At 50.5% G+C, this 18,927-nt stretch overlaps 2 protein-coding genes across 3 annotated transcripts; one reads left to right on the top strand and one right to left on the bottom strand.

The window, feature by feature from the left end:
* Window positions 1-448: 448 nt before the first annotated feature.
* On the bottom strand, window positions 449-11,215 carry POU2AF2 (POU class 2 homeobox associating factor 2). The gene is made up of 5 exons (XM_065651882.1): window positions 10,857-11,215; window positions 6,048-6,207; window positions 2,497-2,539; window positions 1,482-1,780; window positions 449-850 (listed from the first exon to the last, which is right to left on the bottom strand). The coding sequence occupies exons 1-5, from the start codon at window positions 11,213-11,215 to the stop codon at window positions 449-451; spliced, it is 1,263 nt and encodes a 420-aa protein (XP_065507954.1).
* On the top strand, window positions 11,113-17,949 carry HINFP (histone H4 transcription factor). 2 transcript variants are annotated; one of them, XM_065651997.1, is made up of 11 exons: window positions 11,113-11,376; window positions 11,611-11,837; window positions 11,969-12,080; window positions 12,567-12,719; window positions 13,280-13,357; window positions 13,451-13,571; window positions 13,683-13,821; window positions 14,119-14,243; window positions 14,941-15,459; window positions 16,600-16,719; window positions 17,918-17,949. In XM_065651997.1, exons 1-10 carry the CDS (start codon window positions 11,214-11,216, stop codon window positions 16,604-16,606), a joined length of 1,644 nt encoding a protein of 547 aa, XP_065508069.1. In that variant the 5' UTR covers window positions 11,113-11,213; the 3' UTR covers window positions 16,607-16,719; window positions 17,918-17,949. The 2 variants fall into 2 exon arrangements, with proteins under 2 accessions (XP_065508069.1, XP_065508070.1); XM_065651998.1 differs by lacking the exons at window positions 16,600-16,719; window positions 17,918-17,949 and having other exon boundaries at window positions 14,941-16,230.
* The last annotated feature ends 978 nt before the right edge of the window (window positions 17,950-18,927 follow it).

The raw sequence follows: 18,927 nt of genomic DNA, 5'->3' as shown, positions 1-18,927 counted from the left end.
GCCAGATACCATTATACAGACTCTATGCTATCAAGGAGGGCTTCCCGCAGCTCCTGCCTTGCTCCCCAGCCTTCCCAAATCTCCTCTGGTAATGTCGCTTTGTAGATGTAGCTTAAGGTTCAGAACAACCTATTCTCTCAGCATCTGAAAAGAAGTACCTGGGATCCTTATTTGTGGGAAATGCCCATAGAGTGCAGACATTTTTCAGGCTGTGTATTTTACTTGTAGCACAGCAGGACGGTGAGCAATGACTTTCATAAGGTGCTAGAAGACATCACTGTAAGCTAAATGTGGTAAATCCAAGTGACTGTATTTCTAAACAGAGAGTAAAGCATTGCATATTGTTAGCATCCTCTGTTTGAAGGACCAGTTTTAGGAAAAAGCATACAAGTAATTAATTTGCTTCAATAATGGTCCATTTTTCTTTTCCTCCAGCTCTTATCTCTCATCAATAAGTTCTTCGGCCTTCATAAGTCCCCCAGATGGGACTTCCATCCTCTTTTGCCCAGGCAGAGTTATCATGAAGGGGCAGCATCTCTGAGGACTGCTCTGGTGAGAGGTGGCTCATCCTGGAGATAACCTCATTTGACACAGTCATGAATGGTGAGAAGGAGTAGGGTGAGGTGGCAGCATAGCTGGCGGAGTAGTGGACATCTTCGAGAGGACGCAGAGGGCAGGGCTGGGCTCCGGGGATGGCTGAGGTCCAGCCTGAGCTTCGGTAGGGGGAAACACCTCCGGACTCCTGTGAGGGGAGGCAGCTGGCGCCGGCAGGCAGTGCTTGCAGGGGGTCTGAGCACACACCGTCCGACTGGCTGAGGCTGTCGGGTGAGGTCTGCTCCCATGGCTCCCTCTGCATGGAAGTGGGGAGAGAAGGCAAGAAAGACCCTTAAGAACAAAAGCTTGTCCTGGAAGTAACAGCTAGCTTGTCTAGCTTGGCTTCACTGAGCCGAGTTATCCCCAGAGCCTAGTTGGGAGCACTCAATAGTTTCTGTTGCTCTGGAGCTGCATTTGGTGTTAAAACTGTTGAAAGGAAACATCCATGCTGTCAATAGTGGTCAAGGCTGGAAATAGGCTCCCATTGGGACTGACCAGCCCTGACCCTGCATGGCTCAGGAGCTCTGTCCTGGGGGTGTGAGTGGAGCTGGCTCCTGGGAAGCGGCAGAGACAGGGATAGGCAATTGGCTGGAGCCGACAAAGGATGTTTCTAGAAACTTAAGGATCTCAATGGAGTAGTTGTTCTGGGAGCAGGGCAGGTGGTTAATTGAGGAGCTCGTCTCCAACAGAAAGAGACGACAATTAGATGGAGGGTGGGAACGAAGAGAAAAACAGTTCTCCCTCAGCTCTGGCCCATCTGCTGTGTGCTCTGCTGTGGCTGTCCCCTGTAACAGCCACATCCTTCCCATACAAGTCCCCTTGACTTAACCCCAGCTTTAAATCAGGTAATCTTGCATGGAGTGATTGAGAACGGTAGACTCACTCACTAGTAGGAAGTGCGCTGTGTCGTTGGGGAAGGACGGCGGGAGAGGGGGCACAGAAGAAGGGCTGAAGAAGCAGCTGGTACCAGCTGTGAGGGGAGCGGCACGGTAATCCCCATACTGGTTGGTGAGATATGGGTCCAGAAGTGTCGGGTAGTCCTGAGTGGCAGAAGAATCACAAGAGAAGGGCTTGGACCCTGGAGGGGATGAGTAGACATCACTGACGAGCTGCTTTGTGTTGTGAAAATCCAGCTCAGTTGTGAAGGATCTCTTGATACCGTAGTAACCCGCCATGGTAGGTGAGCCTGTGGTGGTCAGAAAAAAGAGTTGGCTAGAGGGAAACCGTAACAGCAGTGCCTGGGGAGCCTCAGAGCTATTGGCACCTCTGCAGGCGCAAAGTAGAGTCCTTTTCTCTCTAGCATTGCCCAGGGCATGAGTCAATCCTGTCTTGAAACCCATGTGTTAGCCCAAGTGCTTTCAGCATCTCAGACTGCCCCGATCCGGCTGATGACCTCCATCCGCAGCAAACCAAATGTGTTTTGGGAAGCTTCAAGTATGAGGCCAGGGGATGGAGATTAGCTTTGCTGATCTTTGCTTCTTCCTTGCTCTCCGCTACAACTCCTGGGGAGGAGGATGGGGCTACAGCTGCCAAACCACCTGCCTCTGTTCCAGCCTCACTCCCCTTTCCCTGCTCAGGAGCTTAAAGAACAAAATAGGTCAGCTCCTGGTTTCACATTTTCTTATTTCATCTTCAGATACAACCAGAAGTGGCAGAGGGAAAAGGAGGAGTTCTGTGTGGCACTTCTATCGAAAGAGGAGGGAACTGCTTCGATTACCTCTCTTTCCCCTCTTGGGAATTTCACACAAGACTACAGGAGCCTTTCTTCTATTATTGCTATTTCTGTTTTGGCTCTTTCAATTACTTTCCTCCTGGGCTCTCTCTGAGGGGTGGCCAGAGACAGGAGCGATGTCAATTGTCCAACCTGCATTGAAGGTATTTATTAGGGGAGTAAAACCTCACCTGGCATTTGGACAAATGGTGACTGCGATGTGCTGGTGCTGCCCTGCAAAACATAAAGACATGTTAGAAAAGTGTCTTTTCGAAGCAAGGCAGCTCTCTAAGCCTGTAGCTTGGGAAGATGTTTCCATAATTCAGATGCACTATTTCACCCTTGGCGCTATGAATATGAAGAGCTTAACTACAAGATTTCAAGCCTGGGGCCTCTGAGATATTAGCAGATGTAGGCTGAGATTTTGAAGGTCTTGTGTAGAGCTGATAACAGGAGAAATATCAAGATAACTGGCTGCTTTCTCAGGTACTGCAGGGTTCCCTAATACAGGCATAATGCTGAGCAGTCATTTTGGTGTTGGCACAAAACAGATCTTAACCTGGTATCTAAGCCCTTGGCTGGTCAAAACAGTCAGAATCTGTGCTCCTGTGTTGTAGCCCAGCTCTCCTGTGCTGCATCTACCTGCCACAAAGCTGCCTTATGTTGTTTCCAGCTCCTGTTTGGGTGCTACAGCGGTACTGAAAATAATAATCTCCTCCTGGTCCCTAGGCAAGGGAGAATTAGTTCTGAGTGACCCTGGTGCTCATGGTGGCTAATTCCTTACGAAGCACTGTGGCAAAGGCATCTGTTCCTCTGGAGCAAAGCTTGTACGTGGGGTTTCGTTGAGTTCAATCTCCAGACATAAAGCAGAAATACAGCGCTGCATTTACCTCAGCTGTGCTGTCACCCTGGTCAGTGATGGTGGCATGCTATTTCCAGTTTGCATAGTGCAAACAGGAGGTTCCTACCACAGCAAGCAACCAAATTTAGAGGTTTAGATTTGAATTAAATTTGCCAATACTAGGACTTCCTTTTACTGCTGAGGGAGGTTTGCAGCTGCTCCCTGCTCCATCATGAAAATGAGCTCTGAGCCCACACAAGTCACACAGGCTTTGGGAGTGATAGGAGGTGTCAGGAAGGAGCCCTTTGTTTTGCAGGCAGATGAGAGTGTTCACATTGCAGGGTCAGGGCTGGGTCCTGCACTTGTCTCCATCTGAGCCATTTTTGGCTGCAGAGCTCAGTCAGTGAGGATCATCGCTGGTAATGCACACTGCCCTGCAAAGCTGAATCCTCCACATGCAAATCTGGTCTCAGCAGCCACCCCTCTCTCAGCATCCTTGTCACTTCAGTAATATCTTCTCCTGCTTCAGGCTCCTTATCAGGTGATGAATTGCTCAGCTTAATTTAAGCCCATTAGTTCATTTCCTCCCTGCATTACTTCCTTTCAGTGCTGTGGATCTTCTGCAACACATCAGTGTGTCTGTTTAGCATCACTTGAGCCCACAGCATATTCAGCTGTTGATAAGCTTGGTCTCTGCCTGCCTTGCACATGACTGGGCAGAGATACTGGCTGGGGCTACTCCAGAGAGATGTGTTGCTTCACTGCCTTGATAACCCAGGAGCATTGTTCAGCTTTCAAGGTTGCCTTGGGGGAGTAAATGTAAGGATCCAGGTCAAAATAATGACGTGGTCCTGCAAAGGGAATGTATGATGGGCTTTAATTGGACTTCGGCTTCAGTGCAGCTCCTCTCTGGCCCAATCTGTAGTACAGTAGCTGAAATAATAAAAAGTAATAATAAAACCAAAGCTTAATCTGGGCAGGGCACCTCACTGGTTTGCTGGCAGCAAGTTTGCTGAATGATCCGTCCCTGGCTCTGAGTGCTGCTGGGCATAGTGATTCATCTGTGTATCTATCCGTTTTCTCACCTGAGAAAAGAAGATAATCCTTTTATCACGCAGAGGGTAGCTGCTGGTTCATACCTACATGGCAGATAAGCCAGAGGAGATAATGTCAGAGCCTCACTAAAGTGGGAACTCAGAATCCTGAGCCCTGTGGTTTTTCATCATGGTACACACTGGTTTACTACCATTTAATATGTGCTGGGCCTGGCTATCATGAAATTTTTGCTCTTCTGCTGCCTCAGTAAAGAGCCCAGCAGCTCACCTCTGATGGTCAATGACCTTTCCGCAGCAGCACAAATCTCCTCCATAGACCTCCCCTTGCACAACAAAGGCTTAACTGATTTTGGAGCAAATATCACGTTCAAACAAAAGATGCAGCTAAATTACACTGCATCATAAATGTACAAAGGGGTGTTCAGTTATCTGCTGTTTGCTTTGATTCTGGATTATATTATGTCAGATAAACAGAGCTGTGCTTACAGCTGTTCTTTTCATGATACGTTTGAGCAAATACGGATGTTTGCCCTGCACAATAATTTTTTATCTTTCATAGGGAATTAGCAACAGGGCTGACTTTGATTAGATAGACACACAACTGCTAAGCTTTGGAATACAAACCAAAGGGCAATAAAGCAAGCAGCCAGTCTTTTACAGTTCCTATGAAGCCGTTGAGGCTGCTACCATTGAGGCAGGTAGAGCATGATAGTCATCATGGAGGATGTGTTTTCTCAGTGACTGCCAACACAGCAGTCGCTTCCTGCTGCTGCCCAAGCAGACTTCCCAAATGCCTGTCCGGTGAGAGCATGTGTTTCCCAGTGACTGTCCGTGGCTCAAGGTGTCTTCTGCCTTTCTGCATTAGCTGAAGGCCCTGAGGAGGTCTATGGCTAGGTCTTGCTTTGTTTGGTAGTGCCCATGCTGTTTTGCTGCCTGTTCTGTTACACAGAGCTAACATGCATGAAAGTAACAGTGAGAAAAATACTTGTAAATCCCTTTGAGGTCTCTTTGTTCTGCTAAAGGCAAAAAGCCTGAGGCAAATGGCTTGGGAGGAAGAGAGCATCAAAACTCCTAACATGTGCCTTCTGCTGCCAGTAATTCAGGTCTCTGCTCCCCCTCTTTCCTTTCTGGACACAGTTTCAGCAGCTTGATTGCATCTTCTTATCTGTCAGTTGTCCCATTTTTCCCAGCCAGCCTGGAAGCGAAGTGCTGCTGCTTGGTAAAGGTGAGTCCTGAGAGCACACAGGGAATGGCATACTGTGCCGCTGGATGTCACGTGCTGGCACCTGCAATATTGGGTCACTTTCTGTGGATAGCATTGCTTTTCTGCCTAATAATTGAGAAAAAACAGTGTAGCATACTATAATTCAGCTTAAGTTTCCTGTTGCTATAGAACTGGTGCTTGGCCGCTTTCCAGACCATAACATCACCGCATCTCCCCTGGCACTCTAGTATGCCAGAAAGGCGCTGGAAAGAGCACAACATTCATGGAAGAGCATCTATTTTTGTGGCACTGAGTTGTTCGAGTGTATCTAGTGGAAAAGTGAAGTTGACTTGGAAATGTGTCATATGCAGGATGTGAAAGGAACGAGAAATTTAGCATCACTGACTTGCTTTAAAAAAAAAAAAAAGCAGACTTCAATCCCTCAAAGTTTCACTGAGGTAAAAAATCAAGGAACTATCTGTGATCTTTTGGAGCAAACGCTAGTGTTTCAGATATTTTGCTATTCCCTGTCAATATTGGTAGTGCCCTGAGCTCAACATAAATGCTCTTTAAATCAGAGGATTACATGACATGACTTTTCTGGTTAAAAAGAAAAAGTGGGGTTGGGGTGAAGTGACTTACACTGGAGCGGGAGCCATTGCTCTCCCTGGATCGTTTTTCAGCAAGAAGGTCTTTGACCGTGTGTTTCACTCGCACTCCTTGGTATACCCGTTTGCTAAAATTTGTAGGGACTGAGGGAACAAAACGAACATTAGAGGAGTTCAGTGAAAGCACAGAGCAGCTGGAAGAGGTTGTTACAGAAAAAGCAAATTCATCGCCTCTGTACACCAAGTTAGGAAGGAGGCATATTAGGCATATTAGGAAGGAGGACTGCTATTATTAATACAAAATCATCCCTTAGGAGCCCAACAGTGAAGGCTGCTCATCTGCATAGAACAAAGACTGAGGTGCCCTACCCTGGATTTCAGCATTGGGTGCCATGTGGCTTCTGTGCAGCTCCCTCTGTGCCAGATATGGCTGGCTGATGGTTTCTGGCTTTTGCTTTTCCAAGAGAGCTCTGGAGGATCCTACAATTCCCCTTAGGGTCAGCAAAAGTTGGTTCAACCATACAATCCCTATCGCTTTCAGCAGCGATGCTGTGGTTTAGCCTCTCCTTGCCGTTCTGGAGCTGCTGGCTTCCAGCACATCGCTCTGTGAGCTTTGGTCTCAGTGCAGCAAAGGTGGAAATACCCCAGATGGTTAGTGTGGCACCTCTGAAAGGTGACGCGAATTGCGGTGCAGATCTCAGGAAAGGAAAAGGAGCTGACTGCTCAGCCTGCTTTGCATCCACAGCAAATACAGAGAGGTACCTGAGAACTCTGTTGTTTTATCAAGGTTATGGAGGAAGGCACAAAGAGTGGTACAGTGTCTTAGCCATGTCACCCAAGAGGCTGATGGCAAGCCTGGCTGCATTTTCTTGACCTGCCTGGAACACAGCACAACCTGTCCATAGGGTCTGTGCGATTTTTGGTGTGAGCCATCTGTTCTTTTCCTCTGCCTGGATAAAGCTTTGTGAGATCCGCCTTGTGTCCAGACATTTTGGCACGAATGAGGGCAGAGAAGTACAAAGTACAATACCAGGGACAGCTGTTTTGCCCTGATTGTGCCTGAACAGAGAACTTGCACCTGTGCAGCCAGAGAGGAGTGTCCATATGGGCTTTTATTGAAATCTTCCAGAGAATTACTTAACTTTGAAGGTAATCCCTTGGAAAACATGCAGCCATATTCTACCAAGGGAAAACAAACAGCCATTCCACAGCTGATGTGCTTGATGTCTAAAACTGTGATCTATTGTTATGCCCTTCTGCTTTTCAGGATGTGTCATTTGGCTCAATTTATCACTCATTCATGTGGCATTGTGTCCCCAGGTGTACATACACATGAAGAGATTAGAAAGGGAAGAGTAGAGAGTTTAAATAACACAGAATCTCAGTGCTGGCTTGGGGTTACCCCAAATATTTTCTATTGGCCTATAGCAATTGCAATTTCAGGCAACTGCAGCTTGGTTTTGGTGTCTGTGTAATAACCAGTGAGACTTCAGCCAAGACTGGGCACAAGGCAAACACACTGCAAGAGGCAGTGCCCCAAAACGCTTATGATCAAAATGGTCAAAACAGAGGTGAAGGCTGAGCCTGCATGCCCACCAGCGAGTGTCTGTGGACAAGCCAGGACACAGCCAGAAGCTGATATCAACTCAGCTGAGAGGAATCTGTATACTCAAGCTGCCTTTTTTCCACGGCCCAACAAAGAAATCTGTCTCCTGTAGTCCCTTTTCAGGGCTGTTTTACAGAGCGCAGCTAGAAGCATGGGTACCCGGTGTGCCTTTGTCCTCTAACCCTATTTTTAACTTAGCAGTCCAGCCTCACATAACTAAACCTGTTGCTTTCATTGAGTTATTCAGCAGGATCTGATGCTGAGGTATTAAAACTCCAGATAATTCTGCTATCGGCAGCACCGGGAAGGGAATGCTAATTTAGACCTGAGCTCAAGCAGATTAAAGCAAACGGAATAATATTTCACACCACTTTGATCTAACTGCCTTTTGGAAAAATATTGCATTGTGAAGGAATATCATTTTAGTCTAGAGAAGGCTGAACATGCTAAGAGGTATTATTAAATTCTTGAGACATTAAAGATGCCACATTGATTTTAGACAATTATTTTTTCTGGTTTTTTTTTTTCTAATATGAGCCTAAGGATGGCACAGTGTGTTCTTGCTCTGGTATTTCCATGAAGATGCATCTTTACGGTTTTGAAAAGTCAAGGTGCTGAAACTCACCTGTTTCCATTGTCGTCACTGCTGACAAGTCCCAGTTCTCAGATTCTGCAGGACTTTGGAGAAGGACCGTCCGTCATGAGTTCCCAGAGCAGAGTGAAGTCAGTGCTCATACTCCACTGGTAAGTTCCAGCTGAGCCTGATGGAAATGTGTTTTCTACAATTTAGTGATGTCTCCACAATACCTTGTTTGGGATTTGATTAAATGCAAATCTTTTGACGTGTGTTCCACTCCAATTTGCATGGTCAGTACGGATCATTCCCGAGAGTCTCTTTCCTGTCTGTGCTGACATTTCATGGATGAAAACTGAGCTGAGGTTTACCAACAGAAAAATCTTTGCTTAAAGTGAAAGGCTGGTGAGTCTTGCAGTGACAAGCCATCTCCTTACAGGTGAGGAACCTAGTTGGAAAAACAAGGTTTGAGACAAGAGTATCTTCTTGTGTAAGTGTGAGGTACCCATGTGCTGTTGAAGATGCACACAGCAGATGTTACTTGGGGAGTAGCACCGTTTCTCTGGGACGCCACAGGCTAGCTTGTGCATTACACAGTTAAAACTGGATCTTTAGACACTGTGAAACCAGGAGGCTTTGCATGGCATCCACTAGCACCTGCGGGGAGAGGAGTAACGCTCAGCCAGGGACAGCGTGCTCATGGGACTGGCAGGAACATCCTTTAGCAAACCCACATGCTCCTGGGGGGGCAGAAATCCAGGGTTTGGGTCTCTGCTATCAAGTGAGGTGTCCCCTTTCTGAAGGTCTGGGGTACCAGCGAGGTACCTGTTCTTACAGTGCTGCTGGACCCAGATTAAAGGGACCTTTGGCCAGGTTTGCTATAGCCATTCCTCTGTTACCAGCCTCCAAATGGTAGCAAGTCTGTTTCTGCAATATCTGAACCGAGAAGCAGAGTTAAGCCTTTAAATTCCTCTTTAAGCACTGTAGCTTATACCCTGCTTGTGAAACATATGCACATTTGCACAACCTATCAATACGGTAAGGACAGGCTATGGTGAGGCTGCTGATCTCTGCAGTGTTTTGTGTACAAGCAGAGCAGGCTGGTGTGGAGCATTGCTGTGCTCATCTTACATAAGCAGGACAAGACTGGCGCCAATACGTTTCTCATAATTAAATATTTTGCCTCTTGTGGAGTCTGCTGCCAGCTTGTGGGTTTATTAGGTAAGATCCATCTCTCTTTGTAATTCTGTGCACTTTCCCCAGCATTGGCCCAGAGGTTAATTTGGCCTGTCATGTGAACTGCCTTTCTGGGGAAGGCTATTGAGGTTTTTAAAGTGTAAATATTCTTTTCCTTCAGAAGAAAAATAAAATACAAAGAGCAGCAGCTGGCAAAAGCTGCATCTGCTCAGGCCATTGAGGCAAGTGGGGAAGGCAGAGCTGAAATCACATCCTGAATAATTCCCAATATTCTTAACTTGCAGAACGACTCCAGTATTCTGCCTGCTCAGACACAGAGCTCAGGACCAAGAGGACATTGCACGATCAAACTCTTGGATGACTTGAGCTCTTGTGTACAGTCTTTCACTGCGTATATGTGCCCTGTTGTATAAGACAAGTCCTATTTTGGCCTGTCCATTCCTGGCCACCCCCTCCTGGTACCCGCAGGTGTCTCGGATTTGGCTAACAGGTAATGGGATGGGCAGGAAGCACCGGGTGGGTCGGTGAAGCGTGGGCAGATGTAAAGTCACAACAGAAGAGGGCAGTCTGTGCTTTGTCAGCAATCGGCTTAGTTTGCCACCTGCCTCCTGGCAGGCTTCCCAGATAGTTTTGTCTCCTGTGCTGGATATTTATATGTAATACTTTGGTTAGAATATACAAGTTAAATCCCAGCCCTATTCGAGCTAATAGCTTTGCGCTGTCCAGCCAGTCCAGGTGTTTTCTGTACTGATGACAAAATAATCACAATGAAAACAACAGATCCTGCAGAAAACAAGTAAACAGAGATGAGATAAAATAAAAACTCAGCCAGTCTTCTTTTAAATAAAATCTATCTCTTACCTTACATTTTCATTTGAAAAAGCATCAGATCCAGATTTTCTTTATAATTTAGTGAATTTAGGTATGCTTTCCATTCACATCAGAGGGGAGAGTCGGCGTGTATGACAGGAGTTACAGAAACAATTGTGTATTGGCAAGGCACGCTTTGTGGCGCATTTCATACAATCCCATTTGGTTTGTAGCATGGCATTTATCTGTGCCAAAGCAAACTTTCTGAGAATTGTTTCTCCATTTTGTGTTACAAAAGCCTGGAACAGCAGCCATAATAGTAAATGTATATTTGTTTATTTCAAGCTGTCATTTCAATCTGTCCTCTCATTGCTGAGTAAAGAGAATATGTTGCGTTATCTCACAGAAGAAACCACAATACTGATGGACTTTTTATTCTGCGCTTGGCCAGGATGCCCAGATGTGTGGATTTGGCTGCAAGGACTCTTGTTTAAGCGAGAAGCTGTTCTGGAGGCACTAGAAATTGACATATGTGGCAGTAGCAAAGCCTGTGCTGGGCTTTGAGCTCCAGCACCGCAAAGCCAGGTTCCGTGCCCACTCTTATAAATAACAAAAGTGGTCTGGGCTCCTGGGATACGAGCGTCCCAAAACCAAACACGATTCGATCCCCCGAGCAGCGTGGGAACCTTTGTGAGCCGGCGCCGCTTCCCGGCGGCCCCGCTCGGCCGCTGCACACGCGCAGCCGGCTCCTGCGCGGCGATTGGTCGGCGGTTCGGCGGCCGCGGTCGCTATTGGACGAGCGGGCGCGGTCCGTTGGGTTCCGGCGCCCCCCTGCGGGGCAGAGGCGGGTGCGTGGGGCGGCCTCCCGTGGCCGGCTGTGCCCGGGGCTCCCCCTGCCCCGCACGCCGCTTCGCCGCCGCTGGGCCCGGGCCGGATTCGGGCAGTGGGGGACTGCGGCGGTGAGGGGAGCCCGCGGCCTCTCCGACCCGCCCTTCAGGGCCGGCGGCCCGGCCATGCCGCCCGCCAAGGCCGGCGGCAAGGAGGCCTTGGTGCTGCAGTGCGAGTGGGATGTGTGCACCTACGTGGCCTCGAAGATGGAGGAGTTCTGCGAGCACGTGTCCCAGCACCTGCAGCAGCACCTTCCCGGGAAACAGGAGGACGAGGTGGACCCTCTCGGTAAGGAGCTAGCAGCCTGGACTGCTGCGGCTCATGAGCCCTCTGAGATATTTCGGTGTGAGAGAATCTGCCTCTCCCCGAGCAGGGCAGTGCTGCCTGCTGCAGGACTGGAATCTCCTGGGCGGGGGGGAAAAAAAAAAAAAAGCCATGATGTTTCTCTGCCTGCAGGAACCTGAGCTTTGGAGAGTTCCCATCAGACCATTATGGCCTGTATATGTCCTGTTTGTGTTGCAGAGGAATACACGTGCTTGTGGCAGGAATGCGGTTTCTGTTCCCCAGAGAGCTCAGCTGACCTCGTTCGCCATGTCTATTTCCACTGCTACCACACCAAGCTGAAGCAGTGGGGGCTACGGGCCCTGCAGAGCCAGTCAGATGTGAGCCATTGCCAGCTGGACTTCCAGAGCCGCAATATCATTCCTGAGATCCAGGAGAACTTTCTGTGTCTGTGGGAGTACTGCGAGGTGAGAACAGCTCACCTCTGTGCCTGCCTGTTGGCTGTGTTTGTACCTGTGTGAAAACATCTGATGTGCTCTGGCTGAGGCCAGCTCGTGCTGGTCTTTTCACCCTGTTCTGTCTCTCTGCTCCCCAACAGAGATCATTTGATAATCCTGAGTGGTTCTATCGACATGTGGAGGATCACAGCTTCTGTTCGGAGTACAAGGCAGCAGGGAAGGAGAACCACGTGGTCCTCTGTGGCTGGAAAGGTCAGTGGGTGCATGCAAGGCCTCCTTAGGGAGCTTTGCAGCAGGCTGGATTGCAAAAGTTGTATGGGAGAACTCTGCGCTCCTTGGCAGGGTTTCAGAGAGCCTCTTGAGCTTCAAAAATATGTCCGTATGGTCCCAACAGTGAAATATTCCTGTAGAATTTCCTTCAGGGGATCCAGTTGAGTGCTTAACATTGAACTTTTAATTTATATTTAATTAAAACCTAGAAGAAAATGCTCCATTTTAATTTTTTTAATAATTTCTCTCTTCTGCATTTGTGCAATTACCTTAGTTGCTTGCAGTGAGGGCAGCCCGTGCCAGTTGTACATGAGTGATCTCATCCTGCTGTAACCCTGCTCTGTGGGCTTTTTGGAGCAGGGAGTTGATCCTTGCTAGTCAAAATGGAAGAAGCCTGCTATTCATTCAGGTTGTGGATCGTAGCCCATGTGTGAAGGTTCTTAATGGCATTCTGCTGTTTCCCTTTAGACTGCGATTGCACCTTCAAGGGACGCTGCAAACTGCGGGAGCACTTGCGCAGCCACACGCAGGAGAAGGTGGTGGCCTGTCCAACCTGTGGGGGGATGTTCGCCAACAACACCAAGTTCTTTGACCATATCCGCCGTCAGACTGCGCTGGACCGTAAGCTCCTGCAGGCAGGGGAGTAGTGGGTTGTAAGCAGTCCTCTCTCATGGGTGTTCTTGGAAATGGCCTAGCTGCTCTGATGCCTGGGAACTCAGACACTGATGAATCTCTGAGAAGCATACTCTTGCAGAGGCAGCAGGGTTGGAGGCTGACAAGTCTGCACAGGGTTCATACTGCTGCAGCCAGAGCTGTTCCTCCTGTAGGGACCCAGGGCTGAAGTCGAAGACAGCAGCTGGGCACCTGCAGCAGCACTCAGATTTGCTTGTTGAGTTCCCTTGTGCTGTGCTGGCAATGACTGTGCGTGTGTGATTCTTGCTCCACGCTTCCTGCACTGGCAGCACAAAGAGGCAGTGCAAAGGGGAGGCAGATTGGTCTTTGCAAGTGTTTTTTTTGTTTGACTTTGTAGCCAGTGTCTGCTGTCTCTGCCTGGAGAGAAGGGTTCCTAGCTCCACTGTAACTACCATTTGTTCTCACTTGCTGCTCTTTGTGCTGTTCTCTCTGCTTTGATCTATTTTCTCACCACCCTCTCCCCTTTCTCCCTGGCCCCGATGCTGCAGAGCAGAGGTTTCAGTGTTCTCACTGCTCCAAGAGATTTGCCACAGAGAGGCTGCTCCGTGACCATATGAGGAACCACGGTGAGTCAAGGCCCCTTCTCCCAAGTGAGGCTCTGAAGAGCATGTGCTGTCTCCTGCTTTGTGGTAATGTTTTCCACCCATTCTTTTGCACAGTGAACCATTACAAGTGCCCTCTGTGTGACATGACCTGCCCACTACCCTCCTCCCTGCGCAGTCACATTCGTTTTCGGCACAGCGAGGAGAGGCCATTCAAGTGTGAATACTGTGATTACAGGTAAGGACCAGGGCTTTCTGTCTTCCCAGAGTGGTGATGGAGAAGCAGCCAGAGGCGCGTGTGTGTGTGCTACACAGTATTCAGCTTTTTTTTCTTATCATTTCCTTTTAGCTGCAAGAATCTCATTGACTTGAGGAAACATCTGGACACGCACAGCAAAGAGCCAGCCTATCGCTGCGAGTTTGAGGCTTGCAGATTCACTGCACGTTCCCTCTGCTCCATCAAGCTGCACTACCGCAAAGTCCATGAGGTGGGAAGGGAGCAGAGGGCTGTTCTGCTTTCTACTCTCTCCCAATGAGGCTGAGAACCACTAAGTGCAACGTGCTGTACAGAAGCATGAGGAAAAAAGCTAAAGTCATGTGAAGTGCCCTAGACTGATGAGGGCTGTAGGAATGTGAGGTCAGATTGCATTCCTGTCTTACTGCTGCAATGATACAGCATGTCAGTCTTCTCAGAGAACCTGATTCTTCTTTTCATGCATGTACCTGGGTGCCAGGCCCTCTGATCAGGCTCATGGAGTATTCACATCCCTCTCTCTGCCCTTCAGGGTGACTCAGAGCCCCGGTACAAGTGCCATGTCTGTGACAAGTGCTTCACACGTGGAAACAACCTCACTGTCCACCTCAGGAAGAAACACCAGTTCAAATGGCCCTCCGGGCATCCTCGCTTCAGGTACTGCTTCTCCTTATCTCTTTACTACCTCCTCTCTAGTGCAAGAGACAGCGGGAGCTGCATCTTGCTGGAGCAGAGACCCGGCAGTGCTTGGGCTCTGACTTTTGCCTGTAATGCACTCAAGACCCATTGCCCAGTGGCTGGGAGGCACTGCGTGGGAAGCATTTGGTGTGGTCTGGCACAGTGACAGTGCAGTGCTGGATGGCAGCTCCAACAGTGTGTCAGAGATTAGGGCAGCGGTGGCACCATCATAGCTACATCTGCTGGGAGGCTTCTGAGCTTGGCTGGGGCAAGGTCCAGGTGTCTCACTATAGAGAGACCTGCTGCAGTTCAATCTTTTTGCAGACACCTCCACTGCATGCTCCCTAGGAAACTGCAAAGTGTTTCCAGGGCCTAAAAGCTGGGTTGGGAAGAGCATGGACATCAAATGTGCCCAGTGGAACAGAGTGGTGGAAGGAGACGGTCTTAGGAGGTGATAGAGGCCTTGGAGAAAGCTCAGAAACTGCCACAGGGTGTGTTTTTAGGGGTAGAGCTGAAGGATTTTTATCTTATTTGCCCGGTAACATCTATGTAGCACTGGGCATTGGAACTCAGAATATAGTACTGCTTCCTTAGCTGCTGCTTCAGACTGCTACCTGTCTCTTGGGAAGGGGCTGCAGTGTGACTGGCTCCATCAACTCTGCCTCTTTCCGCTCAGGTACAAGGAACATGAGGATGGCTACATGAGGCTGCAGCTGGTGCGTTATGAGAGTGTGGAGCTGACAGAGCAGCTACTGAAGGACAGAGAGAAGCGGGGAGAGGCACTGGATGGCTCAACAGAGTGTGTGGTGCTTTCTGAGGGAGAGGGCAACCTGCAGGGCATCATTCTGGAAGCGCCAGAAGAGGCTCCCCTAGTGGAGAACAGTATTGCTGAGCTGCAAGGGGCCCCGCTGCACCCAGCAGCTTGCTCTGCTGACAACCCCGAGCCAGCACAGCCGAATGCCTTCCCAGGAGCAGCACTGCCATCAGAGCAAGAACCCAGCACCCCAGCCAACCCCATCATCCGTGTGGTCAACCAGACTAATGAGAACGGGGAGAGCGAGACTGTGTATTATGTCATGGCCAGCACATCTTCAGAGGAGCAGGTAGCAGCACCCAGTGGGCTGGCTACAGAGCAGGAGGAGAATGTCATGGACCGTCTGCAGAAGACGGCTGAGGAACTGGGCATCCAGATCGTGTGAGCTGCTCACCTGACTCTCTGCATGTAGAAAACTTGGGCCTGCGTGGGATGTAGCGGGTGGGGAAGGTTGGGAAGTGCTTGGGGGAGAGGGCTTGTCTTCACCTACCTGCAGCTGGCTAGCTTCCCCCTCTGCTGCCCTAGCCTCAGTGGCTGCTGGTTCCGGTCAGCATGGTGAAAAGGGAAGGACTCCCTCAGTTGTGGGTCAAGTGATCTGAGATGGAAAGAGCTGTCTGTCTCCTCCTTCTGGGGATTAGGGACTAGCAAGCCTCCCACCCTTCCAGGAGGTTTGGCGTTGGCCTGACACAGGCCTTCCTCTCTTGGTCACTAACTGGTGATGTGGTCCCTGCTGCTGTGCAGCTAAGTTGTTGGCCCTTGCTGAGCCTGGTCCTCAGCTAGGATCTCCCAGGCAGGCTGATGTGTTGAGCAGACTCTGCAGCTAAAAGCCTTTTCCCTGGAGAGATGCGTGGCCCTTAGCAGGCCTGTTGTCCCCCATCCTTAACTTTGTTCTCCAAGGGATGACACGCTCTACTTCTGCCTTCATCAGCACCTCCCTGCACATCATCTTTACTAGGTTGTTCAGCTGGTAGCTGTTGTTTGTGCCACTGATCTCTGGGAGGAGAGGGCTGGAGGTGCTGTCCCTTACAGGCTATTGCTATCCTGCAGCACTGGGGGATTGGGAGCTTCTTACTGCTTTTGTCCTTCCCTGGGTTTCCTCCCCACATTGGGGTTTGGGTTCCTAGTTGGGCAAAGCGTACTTTGGCAAGACAAATAAAAGTCAGACTTCCAGGTCAACCAGTGTTTGGTGTCTGTTTCAACCCCATCCCTGCCAGCTGCAGCATGTTGTGATGAGAGGATAATACCAAGTTGCCCAGGGCCTGCAGCATGGGGAGTGGGCACTGAAGAGCTACTAGGATCTCTTGACATATCCTACAGGCAGCTGCCTGGTGTAGCAGGTTACTGCTTTGGAGAGCACGGTGTTCCACATCCCAGAGGTGGCACCGGAAGGCCAGGTTTAGCTCTAGCACTCTTGTTCCCTGCTGCCCTGATGTGGGTTTGACTTTTGCTGCTTCCTTCAGGATGTGAATGTCAGCTGCTTGCAATGTGATTTTTTTTTTTTTTTTTTTTTTTTAAATATAGAGAGTAGCCTGGCCTCGTGAGCAGAGCCAGCTTGCCCTTTGTCAAGTGATTTGGATGAGAACAGTGTGAAGCTGGTGTCCCTGGAGTGATAATCGGGCCCTCACTGCCTTGTGTGTGGAGGTGATGTGCCCAGATGGAGGCAGGGAGGCACCCTGCTGATCTCCTGGGTTGGACTCTGACTTTTTCCCCTCACTTCCTTTCTCAAGCAGTTCAGCAAAAGCTGTTGGAATTCCAGGTTAATGGGGGAAATCACTTTATGCTAAACCCTTGGCCATCTGCTCGCTTTCTAATTACAAACACTGTGGGCGTGATTCGTGGCTGTGCCCTTGGGATGGTGTGAGGCAGGGTGGGAGGCAGCTGGTTGTCCCAGCAGCGCTGACAGCATGCACTGCAGGAGGATGCTGCTGGCTCTGCAGAGAACATCCCTGGGCTGTCGGCATGCGATGTAGCTGGGCCTTGCCCAGCCTTCCCCATGCCTGCCTGGCCCTTGCTCCCTGGTACTTGGCAGAGCTGGGACAAGGACGTCTTCGAGAGAACAGCCTCCTGCCAGGTTTGCCTTCGCAGCACCTCCAGCTTGGCCTTCTTTCCAACTCACGGGCCCCTGGCCTCTGCTGCCAAAGCCGTGCTGTGCTTGCATTATCTTGGACTACAGCACTCCTGCCCCACATGAGTGCTAGGTTGGGAGCGGAGGAGAGGCTGTGGTGGCTGGGAGGAGTTGTCCCTTTAAACACAGGGTCCAGGGAGGGTAATCTGCCAGAGATTATCTGCTGGGAAGAGGATTGGATTAAAAGGAATGTCTCCTCCCTTCGCCCATGTCCTAAAGCATCCCCTGTCCTGTGTGTATGGAAACCAAGTTCACTTTCTCCTGACCAAGCAGAGAGTGGGGCCATTGATTTGAGGGCTAAGGGGAGGAGGGCAAAGTGTGCGCTATGGGCCTGGGCCTCCTCTTCCTTGCTGTGCTAGCCACGCTGATCTCCTGTGAGGACCCAGAAGGTAATGGCGTGTTTGGGGGAAGAGGGGCTTACAGGGTGCCCCAGAGCTGCTGGCACCTGGCTGGACTGGTCTTCCCCAGCAGGGAGAAGGACCTTTATCATGTCCCTGCTCCAAGGCTTGGCACAGGGAGGGGCTGGCTTGCAGAAGAGCTGGGGGCTGTTAATGGACTCTGTCCTTATCACAGCAGGGGTCAGGGAGGAGGCTGAGATGAGCCTTTGCTGGGTTTGTACCACCTGCCTGTGGGTCTTTCAGGGCTGCGGAGCTGGTGGGAAGGGTGGTCCTTGGCCCCCTGACTCAGGCCAGCCCTGCTCTGCTCTGCCTGCAGCACCAGGAGACCTGGATACTTACTGGTCTGGCACAGCACCCATCTGCTTGGGGGGCTGCAAGGGGAAGCACAAGGAGCTGAAGAGGAGCCAGTGTGGGAATGGCAGCTGCTGCTGGCTGGGCTACAAGTCCTTCTGCAGAGGTACAACCAGAGCGGGGAGACTGGGGGAGCCCTGGGGTTGGCTGCAGGGCTTGGCACAGCCAGCTTGGGGACGGCAGGTTTTGTGCCACGTGCGTGGAGTCTCTCCAGCAGCCCAGTCCTCAGGTCACAAGGGGACGCAGCCCTGGAGCACCCACAAATTCTGCCCAGTACTGTGGTCCTCGCCCAGGCCCCACAACCTTGTCTGGGTACATTCCCTTGGGCTGCTGTTCTGCTGAGCAGGCTGTGCAGGGTGCTAGCCCCACGCTGCCCACGGGAACCTCCCTGTCCCCAGTGAACTGCGGGCGACCCGAAGCGGACTTCAACTCAGTGGTGTATGGCAACGACTGGTGGGTTGGCTCAGTGGTGCGGTACAGCTGCCGGCCTGGATTCCTGCTGCTGGGGGACCCGGCCAGTGCCTGCCAGTCTGATGGCCGCTGGACTCCCAAGCCCACCTGCCTCCGTGAGTATGGCTGGGTGTCATGCTGAGCCTGAGGATGGGGAGCAGGCAGGAGGGCTGCAGGCGTATCTCTGATGTCTCTTTTCCCTCAGCCCACTGTGGGAGGGCTGTAGAGCTGGTGGGCACCCTGCGATGTGTTCTGGCCCTGCTCTTGCAGGGATCTGCCTGCGAGGTCGGATCGAGATCAGCGAGCGGGACATTACTGGGAGGTGCTCCTCCTCGTGCAGCACCCAGGCCCACCTGGGAGCCTTCCTCAACCATGGCTGCATCAAGATCTCAGCCTGTGTCACCAAGCACTCAGGCTGGGCTCGCTGGTTCCTGCGCTGTGACATCTGTGAGTGTGACTGCCATGTCCCATGTGGTGAGTACCAGTAGCGGCTGCCCACCTTTGGTAAGGGCCTGTCTCACTCTT

The sequence above is a fragment of the Caloenas nicobarica genome, chromosome 26 (assembly GCF_036013445.1).
Source record: "Caloenas nicobarica isolate bCalNic1 chromosome 26, bCalNic1.hap1, whole genome shotgun sequence".
Classification (NCBI taxonomy): Eukaryota; Metazoa; Chordata; class Aves; order Columbiformes; family Columbidae; genus Caloenas; species Caloenas nicobarica.
The sequence above is the reverse complement of the archived record's forward strand: the minus strand, read 5'-3'. Positions and strand labels throughout refer to the sequence as shown.